The sequence below is a fragment of the Megalobrama amblycephala genome, linkage group LG3 (assembly GCF_018812025.1).
Source record: "Megalobrama amblycephala isolate DHTTF-2021 linkage group LG3, ASM1881202v1, whole genome shotgun sequence".
NCBI classification, from domain to species: Eukaryota; Metazoa; Chordata; class Actinopteri; order Cypriniformes; family Xenocyprididae; genus Megalobrama; species Megalobrama amblycephala.
In genome coordinates, this window is record NC_063046.1 from 51036970 (window position 1) to 51049413 (window position 12444).

General features: G+C 37.5%; 1 protein-coding gene across 1 annotated transcript; it reads left to right on the top strand.

Annotated features, from left to right (window-relative positions):
* The first annotated feature begins 395 nt into the window (after positions 1-395).
* On the top strand, positions 396-2176 carry LOC125264071 (GTPase IMAP family member 8-like). The gene is made up of 2 exons (XM_048183315.1): positions 396-1318; positions 1455-2176. The coding sequence occupies exons 1-2, from the start codon at positions 634-636 to the stop codon at positions 2174-2176; spliced, it is 1407 nt and encodes a 468-aa protein (XP_048039272.1). The 5' UTR covers positions 396-633.
* The last annotated feature ends 10268 nt before the right edge of the window (positions 2177-12444 follow it).

A 12444-nucleotide genomic window follows, 5' to 3' on the forward strand; every position in this document is an offset into this window, starting at 1 on the left:
GTCTACTTAAGGTCGCTTTCCAAGTCTTTATTTATACTCCAATAAAGATTCTCAAAAACGACTTCTTGTAAGTTTTCCTTGTTCACATACATGTATAAACTTATATTGCAATACATTTATTAGGTGGGTAGGGGAATATATAATTCATTTCTTTGAGGAGGTGTGTGTAGTTTTTACCTGTGTTTAGGTGTTTTAGGTTTTTTATAGGCCTATATAACATAACATATCATAATATAATATAATTTGACAGTGGTAGTAGTGAGTAGCCATGTATGGTTTTACCTGTGGTTACCTAGTCTCACTGTCAGAATCGACAGCTTGCAAGCAAACTGTTTTTGAAGAGACAGTGGGTTGCCATTCATGGACTGCCCTGTTTGCATGCGCTACCATTTGTGTGAATACACTGCAGGTTCACTCTCGCTCGTATCAAAGGTAAATCATCAACAGTATAATTCCTTACAAGTATTTTATTGAACTAAATACATCACAATCTGCTAAAACATAAGCGCACATTACTTTCTGAACAAGCGCACAGTTAGCGTCAGTGTTGCTTTCCCATTTATGCAAACTGTGCCCCGTTCTGAACTAAACTGCCACTGTTTGTGTAGCAGATACAAATGTGGGTAATAATGCATGCTGTACATTTTTCTTTCAGAGATGTCAGCGATCTGCTTCAATCCAGATGATCCAGATGATCCAGTGATCCGGATTCTTCTGATGGGCAGAAATCGTTCTGGGAAAAGCTCGTCTGGAAACACTATAGTGGGAGCAGGAAAGTTTATAAAGAAGGATGAACCTGAAGTTTGCTATGAAGTTAATCAGATTGGTGGAAAGCAGGTTGCTGTGATTGATTGTCCAAATCTACTGGATCCAAGTCTCAGCAAAGAGAAGTTTGAAAGTCTGAAAGAGCAGCTGGTCTCTAAATCTTCAGCAGGTCTCAGTGCAGTTCTGCTCACTGTTTCTCTAGAGGAGCCTGTGGAAAATGAGGAAGAGATCCTGCATTTCATTAAAGGTGTATTTGGTCCAGAAGTTCAGAAGTACATCATGATTCTGTTCACACACGAAGATGTTCTGGATGAGCTGGAACAGACCATTGATGAATATCTACAAAAACAAGATCATGCAGATCGTCAGCAGTTGGTGACAGAATGTGGAGGAAAGTTTCAATGTTTCAATAATAGGGGTAAACCAAATATCAAAGAAAGACAGAAACAAGAACTACTGCAGAAGATAGAAGGAATGATGAAGGACAATAGGGGGAAATTTGTAATGGCAAAAATGAAGAGGAGTGACAGCAAAGAAATGCCTGATGTCAACTGTAAGATGATGATGATGATGATGATTATTATTTCTAATTACAAATTTTCTTGAATGTAAATGCAACACTGATCTTAAAGTTTCAGAATACTGAGATTTAATTCAACAGCACATGTGATTTGATATTTCTGTTGTAGTTTCAGGAGAAACTCCTGCTCAAGATCCAGATGAGATTTATGTCATTCCTGAGAAGAAAGAGCCGATCAGGCTGGTTCTGCTGGGAAAAACTGGATCTGGGAAAAGTGCCACTGGAAACACCATCATCGGCAGAAACGTGTTCAAATCTTCAGCCGGTTCAAAGTCTCAGACGAAACAGTGTCAGTCAGAAACTACAGTGAGGAACGGTAAAGAGATCACAGTGATCGACACACCTGGACTTTATGATACTGAACTCAGTGAAGAGGAGATTATTACAGAAGTAAGGAAATGTGTAACTTATGCCTCTCCGGGACCACATGCTTTTTTAATTGTCATTAGTGTGGGTCGATTTACTAAAGAGGAAAAAGATACAGTTCGACATCTCGAAAGAGTGTTTGGAGAAGAGATACTAAACTACACCATGATCATCTTCACTCACAAAGATCAGTTAGAGAAAGAAAAACAAACTAGTCACCAGTTTTTACAGCACTGTGATCCAAATCTTAGAAAAGTCATACGCCGTTGTGAAAATAGATTTTTCTGTCTGGACAACAACTTTGCCAGTTTCCCACAGTTCAAAGATCTGCTCAGTAAAATAGAGACGATGGTAGAAGAGAATGGAGGGATGTACTTTGCACATGATGCGTTTAAGAAAACAGAGAAACACATTCTGCAGATACAGAAGGCTCAAAAGAAAACCGGTTGTTGTGTAATTCAGTGATTCAAAATTAAGCATCAGAAAAGCCTTGGAACTCCTCAACTAATTATATTGATAATAAGACTATTTTTGTCTTTTATTGTCAATATTTTGAAGATGTATTTCTTTAAAAAAAGTGAATATATTGCCATGTTTTGTTCTTATAAATACTTAGTATGAGTAATAATAGTTACTACTCTCTATAAATGCATCATTGATGGCTTTAAGTAAAGTGAAAACATTGGATGCAATTTTCCTAAAGAAAATGTTATGAAATCATGAAAATGTGCTTATTATACATTTTAAGTTGCTTACTTGTAAATGTAACTAATGAACAATAAAGCCTTTAATTATAATAATAATAATAATAATAATAATAAAAACAGAATCATTAATACAAACAGTTGGAAAAAAATTATATTTTTTAATATTTCATACCTGCAAAACGCTGCAACAATATTTTTAAAGTATAATTCCAAACTGCTAATATAGGTGCAAGCAGCGATGGCGGGCCCAAGCCCAGTGGCACCGCCACCTCGGTGGTTTTAGGGCAACTGTGCACATTGGGCAAAATGAATTTAAACTGGGTAAATGGAAAAAGCTATGTCAGTCATTTGAATATGCCACATTTACTGCAGCCAGCTGGTGCTACTATGACTGTGAACCACAACAGCTACGTCCATGAGATCATTTAATAATTATTATCATTTATAATGCTTTTATACACTTATAGCAAAGTTATAATTAGCAGTTCAAATGTTATACATTCAGATGATTTTATCTTAAGGTCTTTTATTAACCAAATTATTATTAAACTAATTATAGAACCAGTTCATTTCACTGACTATAAAGTTTTATATGTCTTTATTTTGTTGTACAAATTTTACAAAACAATTGTACAGTTGTACAAACCATGGTTTCATACATAACCTGAGATGTTTTCAGTGTTACACTGATGATACTGTAAGGAACCCCCCATCGACCCAAAAACAGAATCTGAAGGTTAACGCGTGTATGCCCTTTCAGCGCCTCTGAATGTTCACTTAATTTCACTTGTTTAATCTGACTCCCATTTCAAATGATTATTACACTTAAGTTGTGTTTCCAATTAGAAATTCATCATTAGTTATGCATTAATTTAGATATTTGATGATTCTGGATATCCCATATTTCAATTGTTCAGTCATTAGGGACCCGATGCCGCACAGAGATACTCGCCCCGGGATTTTGCGGTAAACTCACGGACATAAACTCACCAGTCTGATCTTCGTCAGAGGATGTAATATGTTGGCTAATACCTTTAGTCGGTTGCCTACTGCTCACTCAAACAAAAGTGTATTTTAATTTAGCCACTTCCATACAACTTGCTAAATCAGCGGTAAACAGAAATCAAAAGGTCTTCAGATGAAGTGCCTACTGCTCCTTCATTCATGCGCCTTCAATTTGTTCTACCCTGGACACAGATTTACGGTAGCATTAGCCTCCCATAATTTACTGGTAATAATGATATCAGGAGAATCCAGAGTAAATCAAATATAACATTTTATATGTCAAGTAAAAATGTATCATGCCAATTACATTACAGTTGGACAATTAGAAGCCAATTAAAATTACTCAAAGAAATGCATATATGTTGTACAAATTTATAGAATAGGGCTAAGAGATTTCCTATCCTATAATGCAGTCAAAAGGATACAGCAATGAAAGGGTTAAACCTGCAATACAGTAAAACACACACACACACAGAGAGGTAGACACACACACACACACACACACACACACACACACACACAAACACAAAGAGCAATTGGAGACTGACCAGTTTGTTGTCACATGAATCAATAATATTTTAAACAATAAGAATAAAATCTATACTGTGACAGGAATTAGTCTTTGATAATATCTAAATATATAATTTCTAATGTTATAGTAACTTGCTTATATAACTGAAAACTGAACAAGTGTACTGAAGCCAGAAGTATTTTCAACCCTGTTAAAAAACATATTTGCTCCCCTCTAGTGCTTATTCTGTATATGACATTTGAATAATATTTAAATTATTTTAACCAAAGAGCAGTTATCTGCCTAATTTAAACTTACACTTACTTCTTGAAATTAAAATATATATTAAAATGTTTATTTATAATATTTGTATTGTTATAAATTGAAATAAAGGGAGTATAATTAATTGGTTGGTAAATATGAGACTTTTTCTGTTTGCCTTTTTGTTCTTAATTTAAACCCTTACCATGGCAACACCATTCAAGATATCCTAAAATCGTTTGCAATTTAGCATCTTCAGTGCTTTGTCATCATACAAAATATCTGACTTCCTGTTGGTTGGAGCTAATGACTGTAAATTAGAAAGTTGTCCAGCTTAATGAGACCAATTTATGCACAGAGTTTGGTGACTAGGTAAAACTGACCCCCCCACTTTTGTCAAAAGGTTGCGCTACTGAGCCCCTCCACCACGCCCATTTCTATGGCTTTGTCCATGTCGACTGTATTGATGTGTGTCGAGTTTCATGCAATTTGAAGCATGTTAAGAGCCTCAAAAACACTCAAGAATGTTTTTGTGTGATTGCCACTACAACATTTTCATTTACATATAACATTTCTTCTCTGACTAAAGGCTCCGGTATACTTCAAACAAAGTTCTTTTTTGTTCTTCGTTTAGGGGTAAAACGAAGTTGCGTGACCAGCGATATACTGTAATCGAACATCTGACGCCACCCACACTGATAAGAGCGACGTTTAGATGAATATGTAAACATGTACCATGCACTTTCTTGTCAGTAACAAAATAAACACAACAAAAATGAGAAAAGAGCAAGCATTTATTATAGAAAGCATAAGAAAAGCGTCTGGTCATAACATCATGGGAATGTTAGCACGAGCTCTGCAAATTAGCACTCCAGTCACGTCACGTCTTCATATAGCACTTTATTCAATAGATTGCTTAAAATCAAGCAGCTTTACAGTATCAAACATGAAAAACAGTGTTAGTGCCTCATTTCATCAAAAGCACAACTTCATTTTGTACTATAAAGCGGCTATCCAGTGTGTTCATGTTTTCACCCGCGGAGATCTTACCTCGACAAACTCAACAGATCAAATGAGTCAAAGACGCCTTTACCCTCAAAGTGAAACTTTTACAATATTTTAGTTCTTGCCATAAATGGATAAATAGTTTTTAAATAGCATTTGGAATGTATACAACATAAGGGAAATTTGTCAGTTTTGTATGTATTTTATTGTATATTTGTGTATGATCAGTAAGTAGAGATTACTTTTTAAGACTGAAAGCTGTAGGGAGGCGGTTACCATATTCTTTCTTTGACTTCATGTTCGTCTGTTTTTTTTTTGTGGCTTTTTTTGCATATAGGAAGCCCTTGACCTTTTATTTCTGAAGGTCGGTCTGTAGACTGCTTTTCTTTTGTATTTAGTGGAATGTTTTGGTTTTTATGTTGACCTTGACCCCTACTGAAATTTAATTCAGCTTTGTTTGTGAATAAAAATGTTTTCTTTGACTTAGTAGATGCTTGGTGTGGATATTCTTTCTTCAGGCAGCAGAGAGGCACTCACTGCCTGTCCCCACTGCCACTCAAGTTACTCCTTCCTGCACCTAGACTCTATAAAGCCACTTTTCAACCGTTGGGGAAAACCATTCTTGTCTTGTTGCCGCCTTACAACTATCTTTGACAAGTCAAGTCACCTTTATTTATATAGCGCTTTTTACAATGCAGATTGTGTCAAAGCAGCTTTACATTGATAACTGGTATATAATTTTGTCCAGCTTAAGTAAATTTATTAGGCTATTGATTCATTTGGTTGTAAAAATGTATCTATATATCAGCACTGGAAAAAAACAAAAAAAAAACAAAAACAGTTATGTCATTGTCCAGCTCAGTTCGTATACAGTGTTGTCAATTCAGGCAGATCAAAGCACTGTTGAATATCAAATGTCAAGTCAAATGTCAAGTGTCCCCAACTAAGCAAGCCAAAGGCGACAGCAGCAAGGAACCCAAACTCCATCAGGTGACATCAGGTGGCAAACAAGTGGAAAATAGGTGTTAAAATGGAGAAAAAAACCTCGGGAGAAACCAGGCTTAGTCGAGGGCCAGTTCTCCTCTGGCGAACAGTGCTTTGTTACGATTCAGGTTGCTATCATAAGTCTGATAGGATCGCAACATTCAAAATATTTATTTCAGTTCCATCCAGTTGAGGATCGTATTCATCACGCCGGTATGGACGGTCTGTTGAGGAACTGTGCTACTGGCTGTCGTGTTGATGAGGCCTTCACAATGGATGATCCAGTTGACTCGATCTCTGCTGATACTTCAGGGCTGCGTTGTGGTCGTGTCAAGTTGAGGATCGTATTCATCACTCCGGGATGGGCGGTCTGTTGAGGAACTGTGGCACTGGCTGTCGTGTTGATGATGTCTTCACAATGGATGATCTAGTTGACTCGATCTCTGCTGATACTTCAGGGCTGCGTTGTGGTCGTGTTATGGCACCGGTCCTTGGTCTCAGCTGGATACGGCCCGGATCCGGCTGACTACGGTAAACCTCGGGATAAACAGAAAGACTAATATTAGCGTAGATGCCATTCTTTTTCTGATGTAACGAGTACATCTGGTGTTATAGGAAGTGTTCCCGGTTCCGGCTGACCTAATTTATGCAGCCTAATAATCCTTTAACGGATTTGAAAATATAAATTGATAATGTGTTATGTGTATGCCAGGTTAAAGAGATGCGTTTTTAGTCTAGATTTAAACTGACAGAGTGTGTCTGCATCCCGAACAATGCTAGGAAGATTGTTCCAGAGTTTAGGTGCCAAATAGAAGGATCTACCACCTGCGGTTGATTTTGATATTCTAGGTATTATCAGCTGGCCTGAATTCTGAGATCGCAATAAACGTGAAGGACTATAATGTATTAAGAGCTCACTTAGGTACTGGGGAGCTAAACCATTTAGTGCTTTGTAAGTAATTAGCAAGATTTTAAAATCTATACGATGTTTAACAGGAAGCCAATGCAGTGATGACAGAACTGGGCTAATATGGTCATACTTCCTAGTTCTAGTAAGAACTCTAGCTGCCGCATTTTGTACGAGCTGTAGTTAATTTATCAAGCGAGCAGAACAACCACCCAGTAGAGCGTTACAGTAATCTAACCTTGAGGTCATGAACACATGAACTAACTGTTCTGCATTTTTCATTGAGAGCATATGTCGTAGTTTAGATATATTTTTAAGATGGAAGAATGCAGTTTTACAGATGCTAGTAACATGGCCTTCAAATGAAAGATTGGTATCAAAGAGCACACCCAGGTTCCTAGCTGACGACGAAGACTTAACAGAGCAGCCATCAAGTGTTAGACAGTATTCTAGATTATTGCGTGAAGAAGTTTTCGGTCCAAAAATTAGAATCTCTGTTTTTCCTGAATTTAGTAGTAGGAAATTACTGGTCATCCAGTTTTTTATATCAGCTATACATTCTGTTAATTTAGCGAATTGGTGATTTTCGTCAGGGCGCGAAGAAATATAGAGCTGAGTATCATCAGCGTAACAATGAAAACTAATGCCATGCTTCCTAATGATATCTCCCAAGGGTAGCATGTACAGAGTAAAAAGCAATGGTCCTAGTACTGAGCCTTGCGGTACTCCATATTGAACTTGTGATCGATATGACATCTCATCGTTTACTACTACAAACTGATAACGGTCAGATAAGTATGATTTGAACCATGCCAATGCAATTCCACTAATGCCAACATAATTTTCTAGTCTGTTTAGAAGAATATTGTGATCAATAGTGTCAAATGCAGCACTAAGATCCAGTAACACTAATAGAGAGATACAACCACGATCTGATGATAAGAGCAAATCATTAGTAACTCTAATGAGAGCAGTCTCAGTACTATGGTATGGTCTAAATCCTGACTGGAAATCTTCACAGATACTATTTCTTTCTAAAAAGGAACATAGTTGTTGTGAAACTGCCTTTTCTAGTATTTTTGACAGAAAAGTGAGATTTGAGATCGGCCTGTAATTGACTAATTCTCTAGGATCAAGTTGTGTTTTTTTAATAAGAGGTTTAATAACAGCCAGCTTAAAGGTTTTTGGTACGTATCCTAGTGATAAAGATGAATTAACAATATTAAGAAGAGTATCTATGACCTCTGGAAGCATCTCTTTCAATAGCTTAGTCGGTATAGGGTCTAACATACATGTGGATGATTTTGATGATTTAACAATTTTAGACAATTCTTCCTCTCCTAAAGCAGTAAATGAATTGAATTTTTCTTTAGGGGCACTACAATGCACTGTCTGACACAAGACTGTAGTAGACGGTTGCATGGTTATAATTTTTTCTCTAATATTATCAATTTTGCAAGTAAAGAAGTTCATAAAGTCATTACTGCTGTGCTCTTTGGAAACATCAGAAGTTGAAGCTTTATTTCTTGTTAATTTAGCCACTGTATCAAATAAATACCTAGGGTTGTGTTTATTTTCTTCTAAAAGTTTTGAAAAATAGGCAGATCTAGCAGTTTTAAGGCCTTTCTGTACTCAGTCATTTTCTCTCTCCACAAAATGCGAAATACTTCTAGTTTTGTTTTCTTCCAGCTGCGCTCCATTTTTCTAACTGCTGTTTTTAGGGCCCGAGTGTGCTCATTGTACCATGGTGTTGGATTAATTTCCTTAATCTTTTTAAACGCAAAGGAGCAACTGAGTCTAATGTGCTGGAAAAGAGAGAGTCAATAGTTTCTGTTGCAATATCGAGGTCTTCTAAGTTGTCTGGTATGCTAAGGCGATGAAACTGATCAGGAAGATTATTTATAAAGCAATCTTTAGTGGAATAAGTTATGGTTCTACCATATTTATGGCAGGGAGGCAGTTTAGCCGCTTTCACTAAATGTAATATACACGAGACTAGATAATGATCTGAGATGTCATCACTCTGCTGCAGAATTTCAACGGCATCAATATCGATTCCATGTGACAATATTAGATCTAAAGTATGATTATGACAATGAGTGGGTCCTGACACGTGTTGTCTAACACCAATAGAGTTTAGAATGTCTGTAAATGCCAATCCTAATGAGTCTTTTTTATTATCTACATGGATATTAAAATCACCAACAACAAGGACTTTATCTGCAGCTAGTACTAATTCTGATAGAAAATCGGCAATATCTTTGCCCTGGTGGCCTGTATACAGTAGCCAGCACAAATGTCAGCTTACATAATGTTACGTAAAGCACCATCACTTCGAAGGAATTATATTTGAAAGACTTTTGACTAATACTGTAAATATTACTATAAATTACAGCAACACCTCCCCCTTTTCCTTTCTGTCGAGGATTGTGTCGATAATCATAACCTTGAGGACTAGACTCATTTAAAGTAGTGTAATCATCGGGTTTTAGCCAGGTTTCTGTCAAACACAGCACATATAGATTATTGTCTGTGATAATATCATTTACAATAAGTGCTTTTGAAGAAAGTGATCTAATATTTAACAACCCAAGCTTTATCATTTGTTTATCATTATTATCTCTATTTTTTATTTGTTGAACATCAATTAAATTTTTACCATTAAATGGGTTTGGAAGTTTTTTGTTTTTATTTATTCGGGGTACAGACACAGTCTCTATTTGATAATATCTAGGTGCAAGAGTTTCTATGTGTTGGGAATTATCTGACTTCTGTAACGTGAGGCAGCTAGCAGACGGTCGGTTTAGCCAGTCTGTCTGCTTCCTGCCCTGGGCCCCAGTTTGTCATGTTTTAGTTCTGAGACTATGTGCCATATTGCTAGAGAGAAGAGCAGCACCATCCAGGGATGGATGAATACCATCTCTTTTTAACAGGTCAGGTCTGCCCCAAAAGCTTTTCCAATTGTCTATGAAACCTATATTATTCTGCGGACACCACTTAGACAGCCATTGAGTGATGATAATCTGCTAACTATCTCATCACTCTGACGAACAGGAAGAGGGCCAGAACAAATTACTTCTCCTGACATTGTACTTGCGAGTTCACACACCTCTTTAATGTTAATTTTAGTGATCTCCGACTGGCGAAGTCGAACATCATTTGTGCTGACGTGAATAATAATTTTAGAGTATTTACGATTAGCATTAGCCAGCACTTTTAAATTTGCTTTGATGTCAGGTGCTCTGGCTCCCGGTAAACATGTGACTATGGTGGCTGGTGTCTCTATTTTCATGTTCCGTGTAATAGAATCGCCAATAACTAGGGCACTTTCAACAGGATTCTCAGTGGGTGCATCACTGAGTGGGGAGAACCTGTTTGATGTTCTTACTGGAACGGAAGAGTGGTGTTTTCCGCGACTAGGCCGCCTCACCGTTACCCAAGTGCCCTGCTGCGTGGGCTCTACAGCCGGAACCGAACAATGTACAGAGTTCACTAAGCTAGTCGCATCCAAAACAGTATCTGACGCCCCTGCATTCTTACTATCCTCGATTAAAGTTTGGATGCGTGTCTCTAATTCTGAGATTCTCTCTGTCAGCCTGACTATTTCCCTGCATTTATGACATGTAAATCCCTCGTCGCTGACAGAGAGAGCTACACTGAACATGTGACAAACTGAACAGGAGATAACAGTGGGAAAGGATGACATGACTCATCGTGTTTGTAGACTGATCCGAGTTACCACAGCTGTTTGATGAACGCGTTGAAAAGGAGCGCGCGAGACTGATAACAAGTTAACAAGCGAGATGCAAACACGTTGTAACAGCGATTTAGATTCAAGAGATTACAGGCTAGCGACGTCAGATTAATGTGGTAGGTAATAATAATAATATAAGCAACAATGAATAAAAGTAAGAGATTCAATTAAAGTAAGTAAAAACAAAGCTATACGGAGAAGCAAACACCAGCACCGAGGCAGAGGCAGCGAGGCAGACTAGTCTAGTTTACTTAGTGGGTATGTCGGAACAGCAGTAGACTCTCTCGGCGTAAGCTCGTCCCCTTCACCATCCCATTGGTGCGCCGGGTGGCTAGAGCTTGCTTGCGCTGGGCACTAGAAGGATGTTTTATCAATGTTTAAGAGATGAATTTTATCAAAGACTGAAATACTGTCAGAGAATGAAAATCTGCTATAGAGATCTTCAGGTTTCTAAAGTCAAATCAAAGTTTCTCATAATACGAGTAAATATTAAGTGTGAAAGGACACTTGACAAGGGCAATAAATTCATGATGTTGACAGTATTTGTGTTGAGTGAATCATATGAATATGAATCAATATGAATCAGATTGACAGGTCTGAGAGATTTGATTCACACATCTGTTTATTTCTCACACTTTCCTCCATCGTCTGATTCCAGCACTGAGCTTTAACAAACACACACTTCAATCATATTTCATCAACAGTCTGTCATTAATGTCCTTATCAAAGATCTTTTTCAGTTCATGATAGAGATTAAGCTGTTTAGATTAGTAATAAACTATAAGATACATCAATCATTTTGAGCTTTATCAATGAGGCATATGTTCAGAAATATGTTGTTTTGATCATCTGACAGACACTTGTATGAGGAACTGAATCTCTTCTGGTGTATTTGATGAAGCTCTGATCTGCTGAGGTGTAGATGAGCTCAGATTCACTGATGAATGTCAGAGAAACTCATTTCTGACTGTGATCTGAATCTGAGAGGAGACGCAAGAGTCTAATTCTTCATCTGCTCATTACATGTATCGATACAAACTCTCAATAGCGTCCTGTTTTGTGTATCTTCTCCATTCATCTGGTATCTCACCATCCCCCTCAAATGTTTTATTGTAGAATTTTTCCAGATCTTTCTGGAATCTGCACACAAACCACTTCCAGTAGGGCAGTTCAGAGGGATCAGGAGTGATGCTCCAGTCGGCATAAACTCCTCCTGCTCTTCTGTAGTCTTTATATGGAAACATTTCATCTGATATATTAAAATCACAATCACTTGCCACTAAATTTGTGCAAATATCAGCACAGAGATAACCTGTTGAACTGAAATAAATGCCATTAATTCCATCCACTCTGTGGAAAGCAACACTGTGATCTCCATCATGGTTTTCTATGGTGTTAGTGCAGATGGCTCCACAGAACGGACACTGAACCCAACAGCACTGACAGAAGAGATCAATTAGAAGCTCATCTGGTCTGAATTTACAGTCCAGCTTGGATGAACATATCTTTCTGTTGAATCTCCTGCTGATTATAGCAGGAAGTTCATGTCTCATCACATCTTCTAGGAGTTTGAAATCATCAACATCATCATGTTTCACT